General features: G+C 43.2%; 1 protein-coding gene across 17 annotated transcripts in view; it reads right to left on the reverse strand.

The window, feature by feature from the left end:
- LRRFIP1 (LRR binding FLII interacting protein 1) overlaps positions 1-25,356 on the reverse strand; it is a 120,875-nt gene that overhangs the window by 56,649 nt on the left and 38,870 nt on the right. For 9 of the 17 annotated variants that reach the window (XM_064159344.1, XM_064159336.1, XM_064159236.1 and 6 more), the window contains exons 2-3: positions 8,042-8,128; positions 252-269 (exon numbers count right to left, since the gene is read on the reverse strand). In XM_064159344.1, the coding sequence (XP_064015414.1) occupies positions 252-269; positions 8,042-8,128 (105 nt within the window). Of the gene's footprint in view, positions 1-251; positions 270-8,041; positions 8,129-16,602; positions 16,691-25,356 lie in introns of those variants that run through there. The other 8 variants (XM_064159244.1, XM_064159219.1, XM_064159275.1 and 5 more) reach the window with 3 other exon arrangements.

A 25,356-nucleotide genomic window follows, 5' to 3' on the forward strand; every position in this document is an offset into this window, starting at 1 on the left:
TCTGCTTGTTGCTTGTTCTTTAGCAAACAGGCTGTAGAAAAGAATTATATCAAGTGCCTCACCAGACACATTTTACATGGGTCATCTTCCTCCACCCCCACCACTCAAGACTGTGGGAGGGAAGGGGGGGATTATGTGGAAATACAAAGCCTGCTGTGCATCTTCCATTCTTTAGATGTTTCTCTGAAATGCTGGCAAGACTCATAAAGTGGAAGTGCATGCAAACAAGAATGAAAGCGAGCGAGCCCTACCTTCTGAACTTGATAGATCTAAGGAAAAAGGGAAAGGAAAGAAACAAAGAAACAAAAAAGTAGCATGAATGAACAAACAGCAATGCAATGTTCCATAGCTCGTTTTAAAGGGGAAAAAAAAGTCATCATTTATACAGAACACACAACAAAACACAAATACAGAGCAGCACACATTGAAGCCCTGTAGAGTCAAGCAAAATGAAAGCAGCATGTACATTCTAGGCCTCCTCCACATGAACAGCTGGAACACAGCATTCCTGGGGTCATACCCACCAGGCTCTTGGATGCACACGCAACATTTGCTCCACAGACTTTGCACTGGACCAGAGTCGAACCCAGCTATGAGTCAGGACCTCTCCAACCTTTTCCAACCTCCCTCCTTCCAAGTAATGGAAGCCCAAATATTCACCAGGGGTGACAGTTGTACATCTACCATCACAATAGAAGTAAACAACATTAACTACATACAGAAAATCTGTTCTTCTTCAAGGATAAGTTTTGTCCTTCAGTGATGAAACACAGTTACAAAAGCATCAAAAGCTATAGATCTTTTACCTGTGTACAGCACAGTGTCAGCTTGTTAAAGCTCGCTGAAAATTTACATATTGGATGATCTTTCCAGGTTGCTTTTTCAATTTTTAATGTTTCTATGGAGCCTCACACCATTTGCAGGCCACAATAAATGCACTGCTGACTCTACAAAGTTGTTCCGTACTTTTGAACCAATTTAGTAATACCCAAAAGCACTACAGCTATCTTAATACAGATGATTTTTTTCCCTGAGGTAGAGATTTTCCCTTGGCTGATCAGCTTTGCAAATCTATGTGAAAACAAGAAGCATTTTTTCTTGCATCTTTCCCAGCATGTCTAGAGCCAGAAACCGTTCTTGTTCAAAAATACGTAGCTGGCCGCAGAAATCCAGAAGCGAAATGCAGCTTCCTTCTCCCCAGTTCTCTGCTGAACACCCAGGTTTTTGTCTGTAGGAAAGAGATCATAGCCCTAGTCTGCAGTCCTCAGCTGTCTTACTGCTTATCTCCCTAGATAAGCACTGATGCTGAATGAAAAAGACCAGCACTGGCCCTCTGCTCCTAAACTAAGACCCAGGGAGAACTGTAAACCTCTGACTTTGGCTGGTAAAGAGACAGCAGAGTAGTCAACCTCCCATATTTTGGAATATTCAGTGGAACCCTGCCATTCATTGCTCTCCTGGGCACCCTCAGGTGAACCCAGATCCCAATGCTGGGAAGCAGAGCATACTTCTTTCAATCCTCTGCCCTCCTTATCAGATTGCCCTTCGCCATCATGACGGACAACTGAAAGACCCAGCTTAATACCTGGGAAGCATTAATTCCTATTCCTACAAGTACAGGAGGGATAATTAGGACCCACACTTAAAACCAGCATTACCACAGGACTAATCACTGTGCTTACCTTTTACTAAGACAACCCTGAAGAGGAAAATTAACTAAACCTCCCACAGTTCCCAAGACTGCACACTGATGCCGATCCTTGGCCTTCCCTGTTGCACACGCAGAGTGCCTTTCATCCACACACAGAAGCCAAACACCACTGGTTTAGATGTGACAATTACCATGGAGCTGTTTAACCTTTAAGCTTTAACTTTCCCATGCCGCTGTTTCACCCACGCTTCGAGGCAACACCATGGAAGTCTTATTTTCCAAACCTCAATGCTTCAGGCTTGGCACAGCAGGTAATCCTGTTGAGCACAAAGCAAGACACACAAGAGGTCTTGTGTCCAGGACCCAGATTGACAATGGACAAGATAATAATGAGGTCCTTGTTCAGGGCCAGACATAATGAAGGGCAGTGGAGAGAGGACACAGGGACAAAGCCAAGTGCGTCATCATAACTGTTCCAACGTTTTATAAACTCTGGAACTTCCAGTCATCTGTTAGCTAACATGCATTAGAACAGCTCTGCTCCAAAGTCCCATCAGTGCACTGTCCTCCTTAGATGGCGTGTTACAAGAGAGCACAATCACTTTTAAACAATAAGCTCTATTGCAGGTATGCCACACCTTCAAAGACCTTAGAGTCAACAGACATCTAAGCAGTCAAATGTCTTAAGACAACACTTTTGGTATGATAAAAAAAAAAGAGAAGTGTTTTGTCCACAGTATTAGTGGCAGACTGCTTTCCTGGTTTCCTCATCACATGAGTGTTGCCACAAAACTTGTTTTAACACAGAAATACTTCTTAAATCAGGACAGAACAAGCCAGTGAAGCGTGGCTGGATGGCAACAGAAGGCAGAAATCCAGGGTCTATTAAAAACACCTTCAACATCTCCAAATTTTCCTATGCATCTTCACACTTGTTGCTTAGAAAGATACAGATTATCCAGCACAAGCTTCCTTAATTTTCTCTCTGAACACAGAAGCAACCAACATTCACAATCAGTCACTCCTCTCCTACTGAAGCTATGAGAATTTTGCTTTTCTCTATCTCTTCCTGCACTGCTTGGCATTCTAAATGGCATCAGATAATCCCAAATGCCAGCTCTGCCATGGGATCTGCAGACTCATATCAGACTTGCAGGCCCCAAATCCTAGCAAGGGAAGAAGGGGTCCAAGGCATGGTCAGTAGGATGGGCAAGAAGATTAAAAGCATTTACAAGCCTTTTGCTCACTTTAACTCTGAAACCCACTAGGGAAAGTTCTGGTAACATTTTATTCCAAAGAGCTATACATTCAAAACAGAAAAACTGCATGCCAATGACTATGCTGGTAAAGAATGAATTTACAAAATAGCAAAGACAAGTGTTGCGCTGTGCTGTACTCCTAAAGTGAGAGCTGAAAATGAAGCTAGGAGACAAGCAACGTGCACTTGCCATGAACTAGAAGTACAGGCTCATCTGCTGTGTGAATTGGCAAGGAAGAATCTTATCCTACAGATTAAGGAGTGGGAGGAGATCATTCTCTTTTCACTTCAGGCACTAGTATCAGCTTAAATTGTGGTCTCCCAAGTGTCAGTCCTTGAAGAGACATTTAAAGTCTTGCCAGGAGAACACACAGAAGGTACTCCTACATAAAACACTCTCCACAATTAGCCCTAGTGCTGCAGCTTTTACATGTCTTGAAACATTACTGTTAAATATTTGTTGGAAAAAAAGGCTCTAACATATCTTATGCCATACTTCTAAGGTAAAAATAATTTTTAAAAAGGCACAGGAAAAAAATATTCTCTCCATTTTACCTGTAGCCCCATGAATCATAGAATCAACCAGGTTGGAAGAGACCTGCAAGATCATCCAGTCCAACCTAGCACCCAGCCCTGTCCAATCAACTAGACCATGGCACTAAGTGCCTCATCCAGGCTTTTCTTGAACACCTCCAGGGACAGTGACTCCACCACCTCCCTGGGCAGCCCATTCCAATGGCAAATCACTCTCCCTGCAAAGAACTTCCTCCTACCATCCAGTCTATACTTTCCCTGGCACAACTTGAGACTGTGTCCCCTTGTTCTGTTGCTGCTTGCCTGGGAGACCAACCCCCACCTGGCTACAGCCTCCCTTCAGGTAGTTATAGAGAGCAATGAGGTCACCCCTGAGCCTCCTCTTCTCCAGGCTAAACAACCCCAGCTCCCTCAGCCTCTCCTCAGAGGGTCTGGGTTCCAGGCCTCTCACCAGCTTCGTCGCCCTTCTCTGGACACGTTCCAGCACCTCAACATCTCTCGAACTGAGAAGCCCAGAACTGGACACAGTACTCAAGGTGTGGCCTGCCCAGTGTTGAGTACAGGGGAAGAATAACCTCCCTTGTCCTACTGGCCATACTGTTCTTGATACAGGCCAGGAATTAATGAGAATTAAACATTTTTTACTCAGAAAAAACTAAGCCAACAACTCTTGACTTGGCTCTTCTATGAATTACAAATAAATCTCTGAATGCACAGAAGGACTTGTCTCAGTACCAAACACAACTCTACAGTATGAACCAAATGGACTGTCCTTAGAATCTGCAATTGTAAACCAAATGTTTACAAGACCATGGAATCATGGTATGGTCAAACACACAAGACTCCACCACTGCTCTGTCTCCCACCAGCTAGGTGGGTACCAGTGGTATGGGAACAGGCAAGGGTGTGAGTACCATCTATTACAATTGTCCTTTCAGCTTAGAAAATGCATTAGCACAGCCTCACAGAACAGCTCTCCTGTACCAGAAAACCTGCTGTGACCTCCAGACTAATCATTGGTGGGTAGCAACAACAAAGCAGCAGAGACTAACATCTCAGAAACGTTCAAGCAGTTATGTTAATTAGACTTGCACTTTTCTTAAAGCCTCATGACTAGGAACCCATTCTCTACTAAACATATAAATACATATACACATAAGTGATTCAAGAGTGACTGCTACCCTTACATTCAATACATCACATCCTGATTCCTGTGCTAATATAATTTCTTCAGCTTCAGAAAACACCTTTCATTTACCTGGTTTATACTTTCCTATTAAGCTTGTACTCAATGATCTCCTCCTTACCTTCTTCTCCCTAGGAATTAAGAATACAAACCAACCAAAGAAAACCCAGCCTCAAAACACTGGCACAGTTTATCCTCCTTCTGCTGCCTGGCATGAGGTGGAGCCAAGTGATGAGATGATACCACCTCTGGAACACACCTGTAGTCCTGCCCCACCACAGCAAACAGCACAGTCTTCCAGAGTAACTTTCTCATATCTCAGTCTGCAATTCAGAGAGCTTTCTCCTCAAAGCCCAGCTATTTCTGCTGTACAATTTCTCCAACTGCTGTTCTTCCACAGCAGTAAAATTTCACCTTAAATAATTTCCAGAAGAGTTCTTAGAGTCACCTTATATGTCAAGCTTCTGAGCACATGAGACAAACAGCAGAGACCATGGCAGCCTGAGCAAGGGCTGAGCCCACACAAGTGTGCTCACTATCATCTAAAGCCAAACTGTTTGCCATGAGCCTCTCATCATATGCTCCTTGGAAAAAGCAAAGACCTCAGCAGTAGTGTGGCTGGCAATGAAGGCAATTTCAAACTCCCAGAAGAACAGACTATGCAGCAGTTTCCGCCATCACCTGTGTCTTTCAAACAATTTCTGTCAAAAGAAGAGCTTGGTATGAAGTTGTGTAGTCCTTGCTATTCTCCTGTGAGCTTTACTATGCAGTTGTGACCAACCTCTAGTGCACTCTTCTAGCCAACAGAATCAGCACAAGGCATTTTAATAGCTGTCTAATGAAGTTGCTGCTCATTCTAACTATGGAAGCATTCACAAGAGAACAAAAAACCTCTTGTATCTGGTGCTTTTGCATGGATTACTTCTTTTGTAATGGCAAGTGGAACATGAGCTAAATCACTTATGTAGATTTGCAATACAAAAATCACCCAATTATTTTTAAATGAAGTAAATGAAGTCCAAGACTTTAAGACTGTCATTAATACTAGATGGTGGGCAGGAGAGGAGCCAATTTCCAGTATAAATTGTTAAAACACTCTACAGCACTGCTAGCAAGTGCTATGCTGCCATGCGTATAGCTTCTAATACTAGCATCTGGAAACCTTTAACCCATATTAACAACATGATTATATTCTCAAGTAATCCATGCTCCATAAGAAGCCTGTCAGGGCATGTACAAGTACACACACATGGAATAAATTTACTTATTGCTTTTTACCTCTTTTAACTGGCTCCAAAACCCCTTCTGAAGTAGTAAAGCAAATCCTAATTTTAAACTCTGGTTATTCATCATGGCAGTAGTGGGAATGTACTATCTGCTCCTCTGAAAAGTTTTCAAAGGAAATGAGGGTGACAGACAAGAAGCTGTACAGATACCAGTCCCACAGTACATTCCCCTCCAAGAAAGGGGTAGGTGCCAAGCCTGGTGTAGATTGAGATTTTCTAAATGTATCTTTTATTTCCTTATATCTGCAAGATATCTATGGCAAAGAAAACTTCCCACAGCCATCCTTATTAGCTCTTCCTTGCACATGAGGGCTGAGATTAAGCTATCAAAAAAAAGCTATGGAATATTCAAGCTTGCAAAACATTAAAACAATGTGCAGTTGCACTACGTCCTTTATGCCAGTGAATTACAAAACAGCTTGTGGTGGACATGTGGCTTAGCTTTCACTGGATGTGATATTTCAGAGCAACATCCTGTACTACTCTATTTCTATCTATACACAGACATTTTCACAGATTTTCAGATCACTAGCTCTTTAGTTAACTGCAGGAGTATGCACACAAGCCTTAGCTCACATACCTAAATTTTAATTTACTAGGACACCCTTTGCGGCACCAGCTATTAACCTTCAAAGGGGTCATCACCTCCATGAAAGCTATCTGCAAATTAGATGGTAACACCAATGTCAAGTGCCCTGACACCCATATTTACTTTGCCACCCAAACAAAACATCTAGTAGCTGTTTACCATGGATCTTTCAAAGGCTGCTTGGCAAGTCCCATCACTCAGGCTGAAGGCACAGCAGGCAACTGGACAGCACCACCACTCATCTGCAGTTCAGGCCTTCTGATTGTGGCCCAGTTTGCAAGAATCATCCTTCCAAACGCAGCAACTGTAGCAGAAAAAGGCTTCTCTCTTCTACAGGCAACGTTCTCCCACAGCTCTTACTCCTGGTGCGTCTGCAGGTACATCTAACCCTACTACGGCTACAGGCTGCTAATACATATCCAGACATGCCTCAACTAGAGGAGATGCTCCAGCACAAAGCTGAGGCTGGGCAAACTGCCCAAGTGCATCTTTTGCAGGTTGATTACTGCAGCCTGCACCAACACTGTAGTCTGCTAGCACATTCCAATTCACTGTCCAAAAGCTAAACCGAACCACTCTCTTGAACCCTGAAGTACAGGTGTACATTTCTTCTTACTAAATATTCCCACATCCTGCCCCAAACTCCTTCCTTCCTCCCTTTCCTTCAAAATCTATTTGAAAAAAATTAAATTATAATTACTGTTGGTCTATTCTGCTGTTTCATTAAACACACATCAACAAAACAGGCTTTAAGCCCTGCTTTAGTACACCTGTGCCAGCCCATGCTTGTGGCCTCATTCTAATAGCACTTCTTTAGCTTCTAGAGCTTAAGAACAAATGCTGCTGAGAGTCTCCAAGACTGGAGTAACATTTAGTACAGCTTCTACACATCAGGAGCAGAACAAGACTTTTTAGTCCTCAAGATCATTCCTACACTGGAAGCCCATGATCTCCCACAGTCAGGGAGGTGCAGAGGCACAGTAACTTTGCTGATGTCATAAAACAACTAATTTTTCCCGAATGTTAGAGAAACTACACCAAGCACCTCATCCAAACACTCTGGAGAAGGTGATGTTTCACCAAGTTCAGTCTCTATCACTACTACTGCCAACAGCAGACCATCATTTTTACAAAACATGGGAGACTACCATGCCAGCTTCACAGCAACAAAGCAAAGAAACTTACAAGTAGAGTTATACAAGGGCCAAAAGACCTTCATATTCATTAGACTTCTAACCAAGTGATAACAATCCACAACCCCAATGCACATACAAACAAGCTGTGTAGTTCAAAGTTTAATATTAAACAGTGATTACTAACCAACCACCAGTATTTTCTGTGAATAATTACACTGGATTGACCAAGATAAAATTCTTGCCACAATCTGTATTTTCTTCAGGCCACTTTATTCACAATTCTACAATTGACATTAGCTCCACGCAGACTATTAATGTTTTAACACAACATAGATTAACTCTTTGTTCCAGGATCCAGAAATGAAGGTGATCCAAACAGCCCCCCAAAGCCTTAACCTTACCTCCTTCTGCTGCCTTTCCAGTTCCTTCATTCGTATCTCCCGTGCCTCTGCCCGTGCCGCTCGCTTTGCCGCAAGTCTTGCTTCAGCCTGCAAACAGGAACAGAGCAGTGAAATAAAGCTGGGACAGTTCAGCACGAAGCGCACTTGTTAAGGAGGGCATGAAAGAGGGAGACTTGACTCGGCAAGACTGTAAACACATCTGTAGGAGTTAATTCTCTATTGCAAGTAATGGCCCTGCCTCCCATAACTTGTTATGCTTCACAGGCAGGTAATACACCCTCGTGTAGGCACTACCCTTGGTTAGCAGTTGTGTTTACAAGTGCTTTGTGTTTCCTTCTTTAATTACTATTTGTGTGGATAGAGAGCAAACAACAGAATCTATTTAAGAAAGGGAGGTTTGGGTTTTTTTTCCTTCCCTCTGCAGTGCAGATAATTTTCTATTGATGAATTAATTTGACCAACAGCAGGCACATTATATGGTATTGTTCCCAACCACTGACATTGCACACACACACACACACCGGCACAGCAGTTAGGTAACTGCTGCTATTCAGCATGCCTATGCACAGCTAAGGCTGGAATGATGGAGGTGAGGGAGTAGGGAACCTGAGAAAATGCACTCCAGGCATCTGTAGTCAAGTCCAAACCTCTCTGGAGTGGAAGTCTGCCAAGAACAGGCGTCTCAGGAGATCTACAGTGCTTCCTCATTTCAGCCCAGTTGGAGGTGCTGGAACATGCTATACGGTAACATTTTTAACAGCCTGCTTTTAATCTTAGGCAAAGCCCTTTAGTCTTATAGAAAGAAATGGAAAATTAACTCAGGCTTGGTACAGCACGACTATGAGTAGTTTGCCCAGCATAATTCAGAAGAGCTCATCAGGGAGCACAAAACATCGCTCTGCTGGTCATCCTAGAGTTACACCCAACTCCTCTGCTTCTGAAACTCTAAAGACATCATCCAATTTAATGGGAAAACCTACAATAATGGCAAAGTCAAGCACACAGAAAATCAAAACACCAGTGCTTTCACTGGAACTTCTAAACACAAAGAAAAACAGAAAAAAAGAAAGCTGCAATTTCTTTTCCTGTCTGCAAGTATATTTGCCACTCAAACCTGTGGAAAAGGGATGCAATCTTCAAGAACACAAAACAAACCACAGCAAAAAAAACAAACAAAAAACCCAACCAAACAAAAAAAAACCCGAAAGGAGGTTGGCTGAAACTTTGAGCTAACAGAAAAAGACTAATGAAAGCCAAACACAAGCAGGTGTATGTGAGGACCAAAGAGCACTGTAGTGCTGTTGATCTTAAATCCTCAGTAATGATAACAAAATTCAAAATACAAAGTCACTAGGCCAAATTTAAGTTCACATCACCCACCTTCAACAAAAGCCCATCACAAACAGCCCAAATCCCCACATTTTACTGCTTAGCCCCTAGTTTGAGCTAGTAGATAGGCAGATTTCTTTTGACAAATATTATAGTACCCTGTTGTGCTATTACCATCTTTTTAAACCAAGTTTTTAGTTCTTGCAATACAGACAACTTCTGCTTGAAAAATTACTTGTAACAACGGAAAAAAACATCTCACAAGGTAAAAATGCCCATGGCAGAAAGAGCAAAGGGTTGATTTTGCAAAGAGTGCTGCTCTCTTTTCAGTTCATTGCTTGAATTTCAAGCTAACTGGATCTGCCATGGATGGAAACTGCAAAACACACAGTCTCGGAGCAGAGTTCGAGGCTGGAACTGTGTCCCCTCTCATCATCTTAGGGTGCCGTTACATACAGAGGCAAGGGACAGCAGGCTCCAGGGTGTAAGCACATTTTACCAAGACCATTTTCAAGAGACTGTATCTTCAAGAGCACTTACCAACCTGAAGCAGTTTGCCTCCCAAAATACTCCACAGCCTGCAGCTGGGCAAATACCATGTGGAATACCTGCTAGGCAGTGTTAGGATTTACCTGCAGCGTTGGAAATTGTTTATGACACCCATTACACAAACATGCGCTAAGATTTATGCTACGGGTTAAGAAATCACAGTTCTTCCGTAAGTGTGATATCAACTTGACGTGATCCATTTCTGGTTATCTGAAAATAAATTCCAGTACCTCAGGAAGCACTATGGTAAGCCTGTCCCATAGTCAGGACCATTGTAAATACAGGACAGTGACAGGGCAAGAACTGCTCCAGGCTGTTCATCACAAGAGGATACTAGGTGATGCGTATGATACTGGGTAACAGCCACCACCTTCTGCAAGGAGCTCTTCACATGCAACATGTGTGTACCTGTGATGGTTTGGGGGTTACCCCGCCCCCCCACACTTTGTATTTGCCCCAGCTAACTCAGACGGACCCTGGGAATATAGATGAAGCAATTTATTTACAGCTAGCAGAATTTACAAGCAGCTATTTACAATATATACAATTATATACAGAAATATACAAAGGATAAACAATACAAAAACACAACTCCCCTCCCAGAAACCAAGGTCCCCAGGAGGGGCTTTTAAACCACCCCAACACCTCCCCCAGCCCTCTCAACCTTACCCCAGTTCTCAGGAAGAAAAGAGGTGCAGCCAAGAGGTTAGGGAGCAAGGTTAGTAGGAGCAGGGTTAATGAGATGTGTCTCGGTCTAAGGCAAAAGCAAGAGTGAGAAAACAAAAATGGAGAAAATTTACTTCTTCTTCCCAGAGCTCTCAGCAAGACTGTGAGAGAAGTTGACATCAATTGTTTTCATTTCACTGCCTGTTATCAAGTTCTTTTACCAAAACATTCCAGCTTGCTTCAAACTAGCACAGTACCCCAAAGAAGAGGAACTTTGCCTGAAGGATTCCATCTCATTAAGAGGAGACAGAGAACAGGGGGTACACCTTTCACTCTTTACAGTTTATAGAGATATTCTCTTATCCTGAGATTTGTAAATTGTAAGCAACTGTAAAAAACAGCACAAAAATCAAAGTAAAGAAACTTAACTCTGTAAGCATGTTTGCAAATTACACCTGACCTGGGTGAAGAACAGCATAACCATTAGCTACATTTTTTTCCTTTGTGGAAAACAAAGGGCATGATAATCTCTGTAAGTAGACACCAAACAGTACAGAACTGTGCATCTATACTTCCCACCTGCCAGAGCAAAGACGGCAACAAGATTACTTTGATGTTAACATTGCTGTAGATGTCATCCTTATGAATTTCAACAATCAGATGAGATTTCATATTAGAAAAACTAGACACATATATACAGAATTCAGATGTTGTACATCATATATATTTTGTGTTCTGTTTTCCTTGCATAATAAGGGTCATGAGATTTACATCTTTTCTAGCTATGCTGCAGAACTCTCTATTCTCTGTAACTGAGCACAATATACCTTCTTGGAAAATTAAACTTTAAAAAAAAGGGGGAAAAATAAAAGCTTATCAAGTTATTCCCAGATCTTCCTGAGAAAAAGGCTGGTCAGCTCCCCAGAACCAATACCAACTGCAGCAAGTTAAATTAACTGTACTTTGTGCAACATTGTATATAATATTTATTAAGATGCATTTCAATTTTAGGTGCCAATCCATGGGCCACTTCTAATTTATTCCATTTTACCTTTGCTCATGCAAAGCCAATCTGCAAATATTTAAGAAGCACAAGAGCAAAAAATACATTTTCCCTTAGTATCTTGACCTAACGATGGCTTACATCCTGGTACATATTTTTTTATTTATGAACTTTTTCTTTCCGTGGCCACACAGCTCTTGAGCATTAAGTATCTTTCAGTACAAACAAGAGAAACAATATATTCCAGATCCTTTTGAATAGCTTTTTACCATTTTTAAGTTAAAAAACTGCCATTAGCACATGATGGTACTTTTGTAAGAAGTAAAAAACCTGTTTTTCTACCTGTTACACCAGTATTTTTTAAGCAACTCATTTTTCACCTCATCGAAAGGAAGAATTACAGAATTACTTGGGCTGGAAGAGACTTCAGGAGGTCTCCAGTCCACCCTCCTGCTCAAAGCAAAGTCAGCATCAAATTTAGACCACGCTGCTCATGGCACTGTCAAACTGGCCATTGAGAACATCCAAGGCTGATGACTCCACAGCCTTCTGGAGCTCCTGCTTCAATGCCTGACCTTCTGCACAGCTAGTTTTAACCCACCCTTCCTGCATCGTATCAAAACCTGCTCTCTTTCAATTTGAAACTGTCTCATCCTCCCACCACCCATTTGGTTCTTTGTGTCTTAGTAACCTCAGCTTGTGTATCAGAGTGCTGCTCTTAGTTCCTACCTTAAGGTCTGTATTCTGCATCAAATAATGTAAGTAAGCCGGCTGTTACGTTTTTAAATACCTTCTCAGTGGTGTCTGGGTACTATTTAGATGATTACACAATTACTTCCATCATGGTTCCCAACAAAGTTCCTTTGTACTGGGCAAAGGCAGTTTGTAAGAACAAGTCATGCTTCCCTAAAGGGTTTTTGAACCAACAGCAAAAGAAGACTACAGGTGACAAGAAACACACAGGGGAAAAAATCCTCGGTGCAGTGATCTGATCAGTACAATAAGCAATGGTTTCTGATAGTATCAGTGACATAAATAGCACTGAGATAATGATTAAGCATGAACCAAATCTTCCTGTCATGTAAAGTGTTACTTCACCTCCTTGACTGTAGTTGGTTAAGAAAGATTTAACATGTTGTTACTCGAAGTGCTTTGGCACTTTAATAAACTAGGACCACTAGAACCCATGGGAGGGTAAGTCGGAGCTCCCAGGGCTCCAGGCAACCTGATCTAGTTGAGCATGTACCTGCTGACTGCAGTGAGGGTTGGCCTAGATGACCTTTGGAGGTCCCTTCCTGCCTGGACCATTCTATGATTCTGTGAAATACTCACAAGTGTTCAGGAAAGCCCTCATTTGACAAAGCAAATCCAGCAGCTGCACAAGTCAAATATGCCATCTCAGTGTTTCCTGACCCTGCTCCTCTGAGAAGACTCAGCCTTTGGAGGGTGTTCTCAAATATGCCAACATTGTATTACTCTGTAAACATTAAACGTTCAGCTTGTGTCCTCCATAGCATTATTTCTACCATACTTTAATTGATAGTTACTTAGACCAAATGAACATTTTTGATATTCTGCAGGTGGTATTGATGGGGGAAAAAAAAAGCATTGCATGCTAGCTCAGAGGAAGTAAATCAATCAATCAGGACAGAGACGAGTCCACATCTAACATTTACTGTGCATGACTGAAAGTCTGGTAGCAACCTTAACATCCAATAAATTCTGCATAGAGTATGGGAGACAAACAGGAACTATTACATACAGATTTTCCTGTGCAGAAGCATAGCTCAGCTACTGACAGGCGCAGATACCCCAACAGGAAGCCACACAGCACAAACGTTCATAACAAAACCTCCTCTGTCACCTATAGACTTTTAGACTGATACATCAGAGTGTCAGATTTTTACAGACCTCTTCCTCAAAACTAGGAGTGTGATTAAATACTTTTGAGTTTCTCAGACCACATCTTCAGAAGTCTTGGACTCTGTCTTCACATTAATAGTTTTGTGCTATTAATACCTTGATTTCTTGCACACCCTGCAAACAGCAACTCTAACTTCAACTTTCTCTCTCTGTGCTGACTAAATCAAACAGGGTTTTGCCTGGATGACTTTGGCCTTCATCCAGCAAAAGCACTTTACAGTACCCAGACCCAAGTCATCCTTAAGGGCAGGAGCAGACACACACCACAGCCTGCAAGAATCACTGCTGAGTATCATGAAACCAAGAAATTCATACATGTTTCTGAAATTCAGATTACAAAAGCTAAAACAAAGGGTCTGAAGGTTGCCAGCAAAAGTAACTATTCAAGAGATTCAGTATATAAATTAAAAAAAACCACCACTAAGATTGAAGAAATTCATTTTAAAAGCATCTAAAATTCTCTAGTGACTCGGTGAACCATACAGTGCTCAATCAAAAGTGACACATCACTCACTAAAACAGAAGAATAAAAATATGAAGCCTAATTGCACTCGTTACAAAGCTTTTGTAACTTCCCTTTTATAAAGTATTTCTCATCTGACAAGGAAAACTGTCAGTTTCAGCCATACTGTGCATGTCATACCCCCCCAAAAAAAACCAAACAATCTCCCAAGGGGCTTCTGTGAAGCCCAGCAGACAAAACCATAAAGATGGCAACCACTATACTGCAATGAACACAGAAATGCACACCAGTTGAAAAATTATCACCTTAACTAACTCACTGAAATACTACATCTATACATCCTGCATTTTTGTCTTTTTTGAGTTTGTCCAGAATGACTTATAAGCCACACAGCATCAACACAAATATCCTGCAGCAGTGCAAAACGCTTGTTGCTTTTGTTGGTCCATTTGCTCAGCACTCGACACACCTGCTTAAGGGCCACTTGGGTTTTAAAATAAAAAGCCAGTCCTATACAACAGGATCTTTACTCTGAGTTCAGTATGTTCCACTCTGAGCAGGTTAAAACTAAGCAGGTTCTAACCTGGTTCAGTATTGAAGTACAACTGCCTCAGGCACAAAGCCAAACCCTGTATTTGATAGCAGCTGAGAAGCATCTTCTGCTGTCTGCAGCATGAGATGGGGTAGGAAAAAGTAGGGGTACAAGATCTGCAATAGCTGAGGAGTTACCCACACACACATCCCCTTTTTAAATACCACTTGGTAGGCTGAGGCAAAGTCTGGCTGCACCCATGGCCACCATGCAATGCACAGTGGTTACGGAAGCAGTGACTTCCACGCCTGGAGCGCAGCACTGGGGAAGCTGCATGTTCTTTACCATTTTGATGAGAGAATTACTTAGGTGACTTGGTTAGGTAGAGGTTGGTGACACACATCCTGAAGGTGAGCATTCTCTGGGCTTTTCCTTTATGAAATGTCCAAGAGTTCATTGTTCCACTGGAAACCCCAAGAAACAGCCAACAAAGACAGGAAATTATGCTGCTTTTCTGAGCAGTGAAAAATGACTGTGTTGACTTGCCACATAGCTACAAACGTAAGAGCTTTCAACCTACACAAAGCACCCCTTAATTCTGACATACTCAAAATTATCTGTTTCTAAGACTAGTAATCAAAAAAGTTAGTACCATGTTTTTTGTGGAGGACTGAAGTGTTACATTGCCAGCACCAAACTATAGTCTGAAGCTCTCTGATCCCACTGTCAGAGAAACTTTAAAACACAAGCTTGCCTGCCTAAATTACACCTGCTTGCTGCATGCAGCTACTATTATCCATGCCTGAAAGAACTATTCTCAGCCTGATTTAAACTTCTTGCCACACCATCTAAGACACAGCCAGCAAGTCACCTCTAGGGCAAGCACAACTTTTCATGACTGATGCTGCCCCATTCCAATACTCTGTATGTAAAAAGCTTTCCCTCAAGTGTTACACAACTGTTCACTCAATTTTTATGAAAGCCATATGCTTCATCAGACTATAAAGAAACCTGTCTCATAAGGTTTGTGGTACTTACAAAGAATTTGAAGTCTATTTAGACAAGCAGCACCTGATTGGCAATATTTCTGGAGTATTTGCTGACCAGTACAGTTATCAGGTAAAACTAACGCTAATCCACAGAAGCATTTTTCCCCATCTCCACTCGATTAACAAGTGACCTAAATGAGGGAGTTCCAGGAGCTCACCAAGCGTTATCACATGCTCCTTAGCACTGAAACAAGAGCCTCTATAAATGACTTTAGAGGTCAAACCAGTCCATTTACCTGGCATTTTTTGCATCCGAATTATAAACACACTTTGTACCACTTACTCATGTGAGACTATGAATCATGCAGGGCTCGGTCAGTCCACATCCTGCCTAACTGCTCACCTTTCTCCTTAAACGCAAATTAGCGTTGAAAGGTGGCATGCCCATGAACCTCAGCCTACACACAAACATGAGGATTCCCTTCTAATCCCCACGTCCAACCAGCGCCACTGGTTGGACAGAAAGGCCCATCTGGGCTTGTCTAACAGCTCCTCTCCCGTTCATAGGGTGACAGCAGTGAACTGACAGGCAGATGACTAATCCACCCATGAACGTTTTATGGTGACAGTGGAAAGGGGGGGCTGTTTCGGAACTTTATTTAGAAAACATTTTTCAGCAGGTTCAGTTGGCACACCTGCTTCAGTACCGAAGTCAGCTGTAGGTGGCGTAGAGGTTAGTCTCTGGTTTTTAAACGAAAATCTCAGAGAATTCCGTGTACTCTGGCTACCTGAGGCTGCTGTCAGCTATTACCTCGCTAGCACTCACCTCCGCACAGCTGCTGCGAGTGCCCGGCAGGAGACTGTTCCAAGCCCTGCCAAAACCCACAGACCCTGCACACCCTCAGAGTTCCTGGATCACTAAGTTCCAGCATGGGCAGCGCGGGCACATGCCGAGGAGAACCTGTGAGGAGCAGAGCAGAGCGGACACATGGCCGAGCGCGGCGGTTTGACAGCCCTGCAAGGGCACGCACAGAGAGCCGGGCCGAGAGCTACGCTGCCATTGCCCCGGCACCCCTCGAGGTGACTGGGGCGGTTCCACTGCCTTACCTGCTGCTGGGCGGCCGGGCTAAGGCAATCGCCGACCGCCGCCTCCTCCATGACTGCCGGCCCTCCTTCCCGCCGCCGGTTGTCTGCCCGCGCTGCAGGCAGCCGCCGGGCCCGCCGCGGCTCCGGGGCGGGGCCAGCCCGGGGCGGCCCGTGGCTCCCTCCACCGACGGGCTGGGCCCGGCCTCGGGGTGGTTCGCACGGCGCTCCGCTTCCGTTAGCGGCAGGCTGCGCCCGCCGTGCGGCGTTGGAACGCCCAGGGCCCGTGCGGCGCGCTTACCTTCAGCTGCCCGTATCGGAGACGGAGGTTCCCAGAACTACGGGCTGGAAGGGACCTCAAGGATCATGGCCACTGCAGCATCTACCTTAGGGGGCCGGGCTGAGAGACCCGGAGCTGTTTAGCCTGGAGCATACTGGGGGGGTGGGGATGTTAGTAATGCAGATCAGTATCTAAAGGGCAAGTGTCAGGAGGATGGAGCCAGACTCTTCTCGGTGTCCTGTGACAGGACAAAGGGCAGGGGACCCAGACTGGAACACAGAAGGTTCCACGTAAACATAAGGAAAAACTCCCTCACTTCGAGGGTGGCAGAGCACTGACTGGGGCTTCCCAGAGAGGCTGGGGAGTCTTCAGAGGCATTTAAAACATCCACTGGGACGTGTTCATGTGCGATTTCCTCCTGGTGACCCTGCTCCAGCAGGGGGCTTGGACTAGATGATCTGCAGAGGTCCCTTCCAACTCCTACCATTCTGTAATCATCTGGTCCAACTTTTCTTAGGAAAAGCATGGTCTAGATATGGCCTAGCCCCTGGGCCCCAGTTATGTCCCAGTGTCCCTGGAAAGTCCAGACACCCTTCCTTTAAATAAAAAGCATTAGAAATGTCTAACTTTAGCTTCCAGGACCAAGACACAAATGATTCCACCTGACTCTTAAAATGTGTCCAATCATGAGGACTCCACCCCATCCTTGCTGACATTATTCCAGTGCCTGATTGTTGTGTAAAACTTTCCTCTTGTGTTTACTCAGTCTCCCCAGTAGCCACTTGTCCCCACTGCCCCTCCTCATCTTTTCCATGTGGCTCCTTGTAAAAAGGAAGTCTTCATCTTTGCAGCCACCCTTTAAACACTGCAATGTGAGGAGAAGGCCTCCCCTAAGCCTTCTCAAAGCTTATAAACTTTTGTGCTTGAGAAAGACCGAGGAAGGGAATCCAAGGAAGATCCTGCTCAGCATATACCTGCTTTCCCTCTGGGAGGCTGCACATCTGAGATGCTTCTCCCAGCATACTGAAATAGAACATTCAGAAGCCCTGGGAACAGATGCTTATAAATATATATATATATATATTCACATCAACCACCATTTGCATTGCAGAAATAAACCACCTAACTGCTGTTAATTTACTGCAATTATATCAGTGCAGTGGGCTATATTGTATAGAGCTAAGCGTAAAATAGGTGATCAAGACTGGGTGTGCTGGTGTTGGTTTTATTCTTTAAGAAATAGCACTATATCTTAAGCAAGAAAAAAAGCTGGAGCAAGAGAAAAGGCTGGGAGGCAAGAGGGAGCATCTGATTGAGGTTTGAGAGTACTGTAAAAGAGCGATTTGGAACAGTGGCTGGACAAGAAAAGGGCATTCTGTTTCAGTCTCTTGTGATGAGCTGGATGAGCCTAACACGCCTAGAGAAAAATCAGAAGGATTAGAGGACACAAATGTTTTTAAATGGCTCTAAATTGGACAACACACCAAGAGCAAGTCGAGGGACAGTCAGAGCAGAAATGCTGGCTCCAAGGAAATTAATGTCATCACTTGTTTCCCTGATTTCATCCAAACCATCTACTGGCTTCCTTTGATTTCACCTGAAGGGCTCACACCTACCCCCTCGCAGAGATGAGAGAGCAGGGAACACACCAGGACAGGGAGAATTCACAAAGCTTGAGCAGCATATTTCGTCCACTGCAAATTTTGCAGCAGCAACAATGGAACACAGGGAAGAGTCATTTCTTCCTGGCACTGGATTTTCTCCAATTGCCGAGACAAGCAAAACAGGTTGCTTCTTAGCAACTAAACCCTGTGCTCCTTCCTGGTCAGCAGGCACAGGTTGAGGAGCCCCGGGAAGCCTCCACCCAACTGAGCTCAGTTTTTCCATGCACTGCCAAGCCCAAAATGGAGAAATTGTTGGTTTTTTTTCACACTAGCAGAGCGCACACTGCCACGCTGCTAACAATATTTCAGATAATTTGGAAGCACTAGCACTTCAGCTGGAGTCACTGACAGTCCCTGGACAGGACAGACACACTTCCTTTAAACAAAAGGCATTGGGATTGTCTAACTTGCATCCTGGCCCTGGAAGGAATTCTGCTTAAGTGCGGGGAAGCTCTGCATTTGTAAAACAGACTGTGGGTTTACATGAGTTAGAGAATCACAGAATGGTTTGGGTTGGAAAGGATCTTAGAGATCATCTAGTCCAACCCCCCCTTCCATGGGCAGGAACGGCAGCCACTAGACTAGGTTGCGCCAAGCCCTGTCCAATCCCTTCATTATAGCTTATCTTAATCTTCCCCTCTCTTAGTTAAAACCCCTTGTCCTACCACTCCAAGTTCCCTTTCAGTGAAGGTTGAGATAAAGATGATAACTTTGGAGACCTCCATTAAACTCCAAAACCACCTAGTGACTATACAAGTTTGGGCTTTTTTCCTTAATTATAAAGGACTCAACTTTGCTTTAAAACAATCTCAACTGCCTTAAATCCACTTCAATGTGTGCATGAAAATAAACAGATTCCTGTGAAGCAGGAACATAATCACACATCTCAAAGGAACTGGCTTTTTAAGTAGAAAAAAACCAAAAAACAATAATCAGGCTTAAGCTACTCTTAAAGCTGGTAACTGGAAATTCAACTACATGCTACAGTCTTGTGTTCAAATTCTTCTTCACAAACCTGTAAGGTGGAGAACGTGGCAGGTGCATCTGCACAGCAAAATACTTGACATGAAATGGGAATGGGAAGCCAGTCAACATAACTTGCTCAGCAATTTCAGCAGTTGTCAACATTCAGTACAGAAAGAAGATCTGTAATTTAAATCTATGTTTAACAGACATCCATTTCATTCCCTGGTATGGCTTATTCTGAAACCAGGAACGAGGCCAATGAAACATGATCAGGAAACACTTTCCTATTCAGGTGTATAACACACAGCCCTAAGCCTGTTATTTAAGGCTGACCGAGTTGATAGTCTGCTACATTTCCCTTGCCTCCATAAGCAAGCACAAAGAACAACAGGAATCTACAGTAACTGAGGGAGCACTCTGGCATGCTCTGCTGTGGTGTGTTCTGTGTCAACTGTCTGCCTTGCTTGGACACACACCTTAAGCCTACAGGCTGGCAACCTCTCCTCTCTTCCTGCAGTGCTGAGTGAGTCTGTCTTTGGTGAATGGCACAGAGTCCAAGAGAAGTTATGCCCTAATTCCCAGGGACTGCTTAGCATTTAATATTGGTAAACAGTATCAAGCATCACAGAGATTCAAAAATCATAACCAGCTATGAAGGCAACACTTTTGGCCTATGGCAGCTAACCCCAAGGTAGCCAGGGGCCAGCAGCTGAAGTAAATTCTTCAGGAAAAATAAGTCTTACCTTGTACGTAAAATGTTTTAACAGAGAAGGGAAAGAAAGGAGAAATGTTAACCATGTAAATCTGAAGCATCACAAACTCAGCATGAAGAAGTAAGCATATTTTCATCTTAGCTTAAAATAGACAATTTGTTCTGGTTTTCCTGGTAATGAGAATTTATCTCCCCTTATACTTACTGGAAAAAATGTACAGTTCATGTACTGTGTGTCACTTGAAAGATACACCAGAGATGTGAGTACTACTTTTATACAAGGTATAAATTCCTGGGGACCCTATCACGCAAGCCACACCCCCCACCACTTTTTGCTAATTACTTTTTCAGTCAATGAAGAAGCCAGGGTTTTACTTGGTTTCCTTAAAGGAACCACTTCATACATAGCTTGGTACATCTGTGCTGTGGACCTTCTGGGCAGGAACTGAAGGATCAGGATGTCTTTTCAGTATTAGAGCCCTTATTTTTTTTCAGTGATACAGAGCTGACAGCATTCAAAACACATTTCAACATGTCCAAATTGATTTTATATGAAGCACAGCACATAATGCTTGGACTTCCAATCAGGCCCTAGCAGGAACCCTCTGTACACTTACATATACACACTCTTCCTCATCCCTCCTGGTGCTAGACACTTCACTAGACTCTTCAGACACCACTAAATAAAGAGCAAGTGCATAGATTTCTGTAACTAAAGGAGCCACAGTCTAGGAAGCCAGTGATGCATTTGACTTGATTGCTTGCCAGAGCTTTTTAGCATCAGTAAGCTGATAGCAGTTATCTCTGAGTCCTTGCCTTCTGAACTGCTATGTCACTTGGGGTATTAGGGCGTACTCAAAACACCTAGGGAACACTGTGTGAAAGCAGGCATTAGTCCACCGTTTCTTTTTTTACCCCCTAAAAAATGCAGGGTCAGTCTACTCATACCTCACTCACAGTATCACAGTATCACCAAAGTTGGAAGAGACCTCATAGATTATCAAGTCCAACTCTCTACCACAGAGCTCAAGGCTAGACCATGACACCAAGTGCCACGTCCAATCCTGCCTTGAACAGCTCCAGGGACGGCGACTCCACCACCTCCCCGGGCAGCCCATTCCAGTGTCCAATGACTCTCTCAGTGAAGAACTTTCTCCTCACCTCAAGCCTAAATCTCCCCTGGCGTAGCTTGAGGCTGTGTCCTCTTGTTCTGGCGCTGGCCGCCTGAGAGAAGAGAGCAACCTCCTCCTGGCTACAACCACCCCTCAGGTAGTTGTAGACAGCAATAAGGTCTCCCCTGAGCCTCCTCTTCTCCTTTCTCTCTCAGAAAGGTAGCCAAAGGATCTGAAGCTCTGCTAAATATCATTCATTCAGCACACGATTCTTATGTCTGTGCATTTCTCATTTGAAATAGGACATTGCAAGAGTGGTATGAATTCAGGGAGACATCCAGACAGGAAGAACGTTCATGACAGAAAAGTGCATTACATGTAATACAACGTTAAACTGAGCATGAGAAAAAACAGGTAACAAAAAAGATTTGAAAAGGGTAGGGGGAAAAGAAAAAAAAAAGTGGGTTAGCTGGAAGTTCATCTTAGGTACTTGAAGCAGAAAGAAGTTATGGTGCTTAGAAGTACAGCTGTTTCCAATGACAGATTCCTTATCTCTCCATGGGGAACATGTCTCACCTTTGCAAGCCTGCAGACAAAAAACACAAGTTTGTGCACAACACACAGAACTCCTCAACAAATACAACCCTAATCCCAAAAACCCACCTCACAAAACTGCAGTCCTTTACCCATAACTACCAAGAAGCTGAGTCAAAAGAAAGAGGAAGAGATCCTATAGTCATCTCTGAGGTATGTTACAACCACTGATAATGCAAACAAATTCCAAGCAAGCCTGGCCTCCAACAAAGGTCACACCTAATTGATTATTTTTTGTCTTCAGGGCGTGTTCTGCCAGACGTAGTTTAAGAGGCATGGAAGCTGGGACTCGACTAGGAATAAAGCAGTCCAAACCCTTACAGGCAATTCTAAACACTGAATGCGGAGAGGTTGCTGGCTCCAGCCTGGCCCACCCCGTTGTAAGCAATACCAGCAGCCACTATCCATCACCTACATATGTAACTCAGCTCATTTCATTTATACGTATATATATTAAAAAAACACCCCAAAACTTTTATTGCCCATTTCCTTTAGTCTCTTCAAAGAGTATCTCTTGGGTAGACTTGGCAGCATCATGTTAATGGCTGGACGGAATCTTAAAGGTCTTTTCCAGCTGAAATGATTCTGTGAGTCTTAGAATTTCAGTAGTGTCCCTCCACATCACATTTGCCACTGGCTGTTCTTCTAATGCTCAGGGAAGTCTATTAAAAAAGTCTACGGAGTTACACCCATCTGAAGTCACAAAGGAAAAAAAAACTACGTATGCATCTCACTTCATCATCCCTGTCTGCTGTGGGCATCCTGGCACCCTTGCAATTCAGCTGGCAAAGTTAACAACACCTCCTTGTAAACTGTAACCAAGGCAATGAGCTGAAGTATACACAACTAAGTGCTTCTTAGGAAAACAATGTCCAGTTTTCATCACCAAAATGTCCTGCCAGTATCAACAGAGCTTTCTCTATGCAGGCCAGAATGCGACACGACAAGGAGGAAGGAAACTGCTGAACCAGTTGCAAGTGACTCTTGCTGCACTGAAGTCAGACAAACTGAACCAAGCTGGTGGGGAAGCTGGAAGTCTCTTGGTTAGCCTGTACGTGGCATATTTATCATTCAGCTCAGGGAATCCCTTCAGCTTCAAAACTCAAAAGCAATGCTGTCATAAACTTTTGAGTATCAAATCTATTCATGCCTTGCTACTATCAGAAGGCTTCAGAAGTGTGAAATATGGATGTAAGAAACATTATGCGATTTCCTTGTTTTAGAAGGAATGGATCTAAGAATAGTTCCCATATTCAATAAATTCCTAACACAGCCTGAAACTTCTCTTCTACTTCATAATGAAAAAAATAAAAATAATCCATAGAATAGCAGTTTGGAAAGGACCTCAAAGATTCTTTAGTCCAAACTATCAGGGGAAGAACATAGTTTAAATGAGATGGCTCAGCACCTTGTCAAGCTGGGCCTTGAAACTGTCTAATGTAGGGGAATCTGCCACCTCCTTTGTGAGTTTATGCCAATATCTAATAGTTCAAACAGTGAAAAAAAAAATGTCTAGCATCCAGTCTGAATCTCCCCCATAGCAACTCGGCCCCACTACCATGGCATTCTTTGTAAAAAGGGAGTCTCCCTCCTCATAATGGCTGCCCTCTATGTACTCGTACATGGTTATGAGGTCTCTCCTAAGCCTTCTCTTCTCAAGGCTGAACAAACCCAATCCTCTTAGCCTTCCCTCACATGGCAGGTCTTCCAGGCCTCTGATCATTCTTGTGGTCCTTCTCTGGACCTTTTCCAGCCGCTTCTCATATAGCAGGACCAAACCTGTACATAGTACTCAAGGTATGGCCTGACAGAGTTTTACAATATCAGAACAAAAAATAGTTTCTGTTAGAAGCATCTCAGAGACCTTGAGTATACAGGCATCTCTGTCACAAACAAAACCAAAAAAACCCACACCCAACCACAACAAACTAAACCATCCCAAAATATGCACAAATTAACCCAGTAAGAGACTTCTAGAAAAGTGTTTCTCTGCTGATGTATCCACATTCAGCTTTGCCATCTCCTAGACTCTACCTCATACCTAACCAGTTTTAAGGAGCTGAAAGTGCATTAACCATTTCCACCATGACTGTAGATTTTATAAATTGGAAAACCAACAAGTTTCAAAGAGTACCATGCAAAAGGGCAGAGGTTGTACACTTCAGTCCCAGCCTGAAATAAGAACATTTCAAGGGGGGGGGGGGGAACAGAAGTAGCAACTGAAAATGCTGGAAGTGCCATGATTACTTCAAAGCTCTCCTACTCAACATGCAAAAAGGCAACCAACATCCTAATCATTGTGAAAGTAAAAAAAAATAAAAAATAAAAAAATCAGACTTTACAGCTAAACTGTAATGAATAGATATTTTGGTTGGAACCATAATTGAGTATAGACTAGAATGGCATCTTAACTGCACAAAGATCACATCTTTAACTTGAGATCCTTTGCAAACACTCAAGAATCTCATTATCAAACATCTTAGCCAAAAATTGACAGTTCACTTTGAGATGTGTCCAGTTTTCCCATATAAAGGGTATACAATAAGGACAACCATAGAAGCTAATTGACCAAAAGGACTGTTACAGTCTTGCCCATAACAACATCAACTGCAACATAAACCTGGTTTTCCTGAAGTGGATTCACTCACACCATACAGTCCTACAAGATCAAAGTCTCAGGGGAAATTAAGTGGCAATTCTTTTCATGGAAAGCTTTTCTTGCCAGGGCTTTCCAAGACTAATTTCTTACTTTAACACAAAGTTTTCTCAGAATGCAAATGCTTTGGTTTTCCCCTTTTAATAACTCCCAAGTGCTAGGAATATGGAGCACAAACAGGCTCCTTTCTGACGTGTTGATGGTGCTGTGACTAGTTATCTCTGTTTAAGGGGTCAGCATTCTTGGTCTTCTTGCTTAACATTCTGAGCCAAAGACAAGGAGGAGGAGGAAAGGAAGAGGCCCACAAACTAATGAGGAATTTGCAAATGAACATTGTCCACTTCAGAGAAACATTTGCTTATGTGTTTGCCAGGAAACCCATCTTGGAGATATAATTTAAGCATGTGACCAGAGGTTGGAAAGTCTTGTTGACACAGAACTTTCCCCTTCTCCCCTCCACAAAGAAGGAGAATGTTTATTCTGTAGAACACTGCAGTGAACAGAGTGTACAGCTCTACAATGTACGAGACAGTTAGGGAGTTGCATCCTACTTTGTCAGTTATATTGCCATGCAGTCAGGCAGGGTTGTTCCTAAAACCAGTCTAAACTGTAACTGAACTCCTTAAGGAAGCTTGCATGGATCACCAAAGTAACCAAAACCACCTGTTAAAAGTGAGGTAGATGATGTCATCATTTCCAAAGATCCCATTTGTATAGGTGGTCATTGCCTCATTAAAGGTTTTGTTTGGGGCTTTTTGGTGGTTTGTTGGTGTAGGTGGTGTTGGGTTTGGGTT

This window comes from Pogoniulus pusillus, chromosome 2 (assembly GCF_015220805.1).
Source record: "Pogoniulus pusillus isolate bPogPus1 chromosome 2, bPogPus1.pri, whole genome shotgun sequence".
Lineage (NCBI taxonomy): Eukaryota > Metazoa > Chordata > Aves > Piciformes > Lybiidae > Pogoniulus > Pogoniulus pusillus.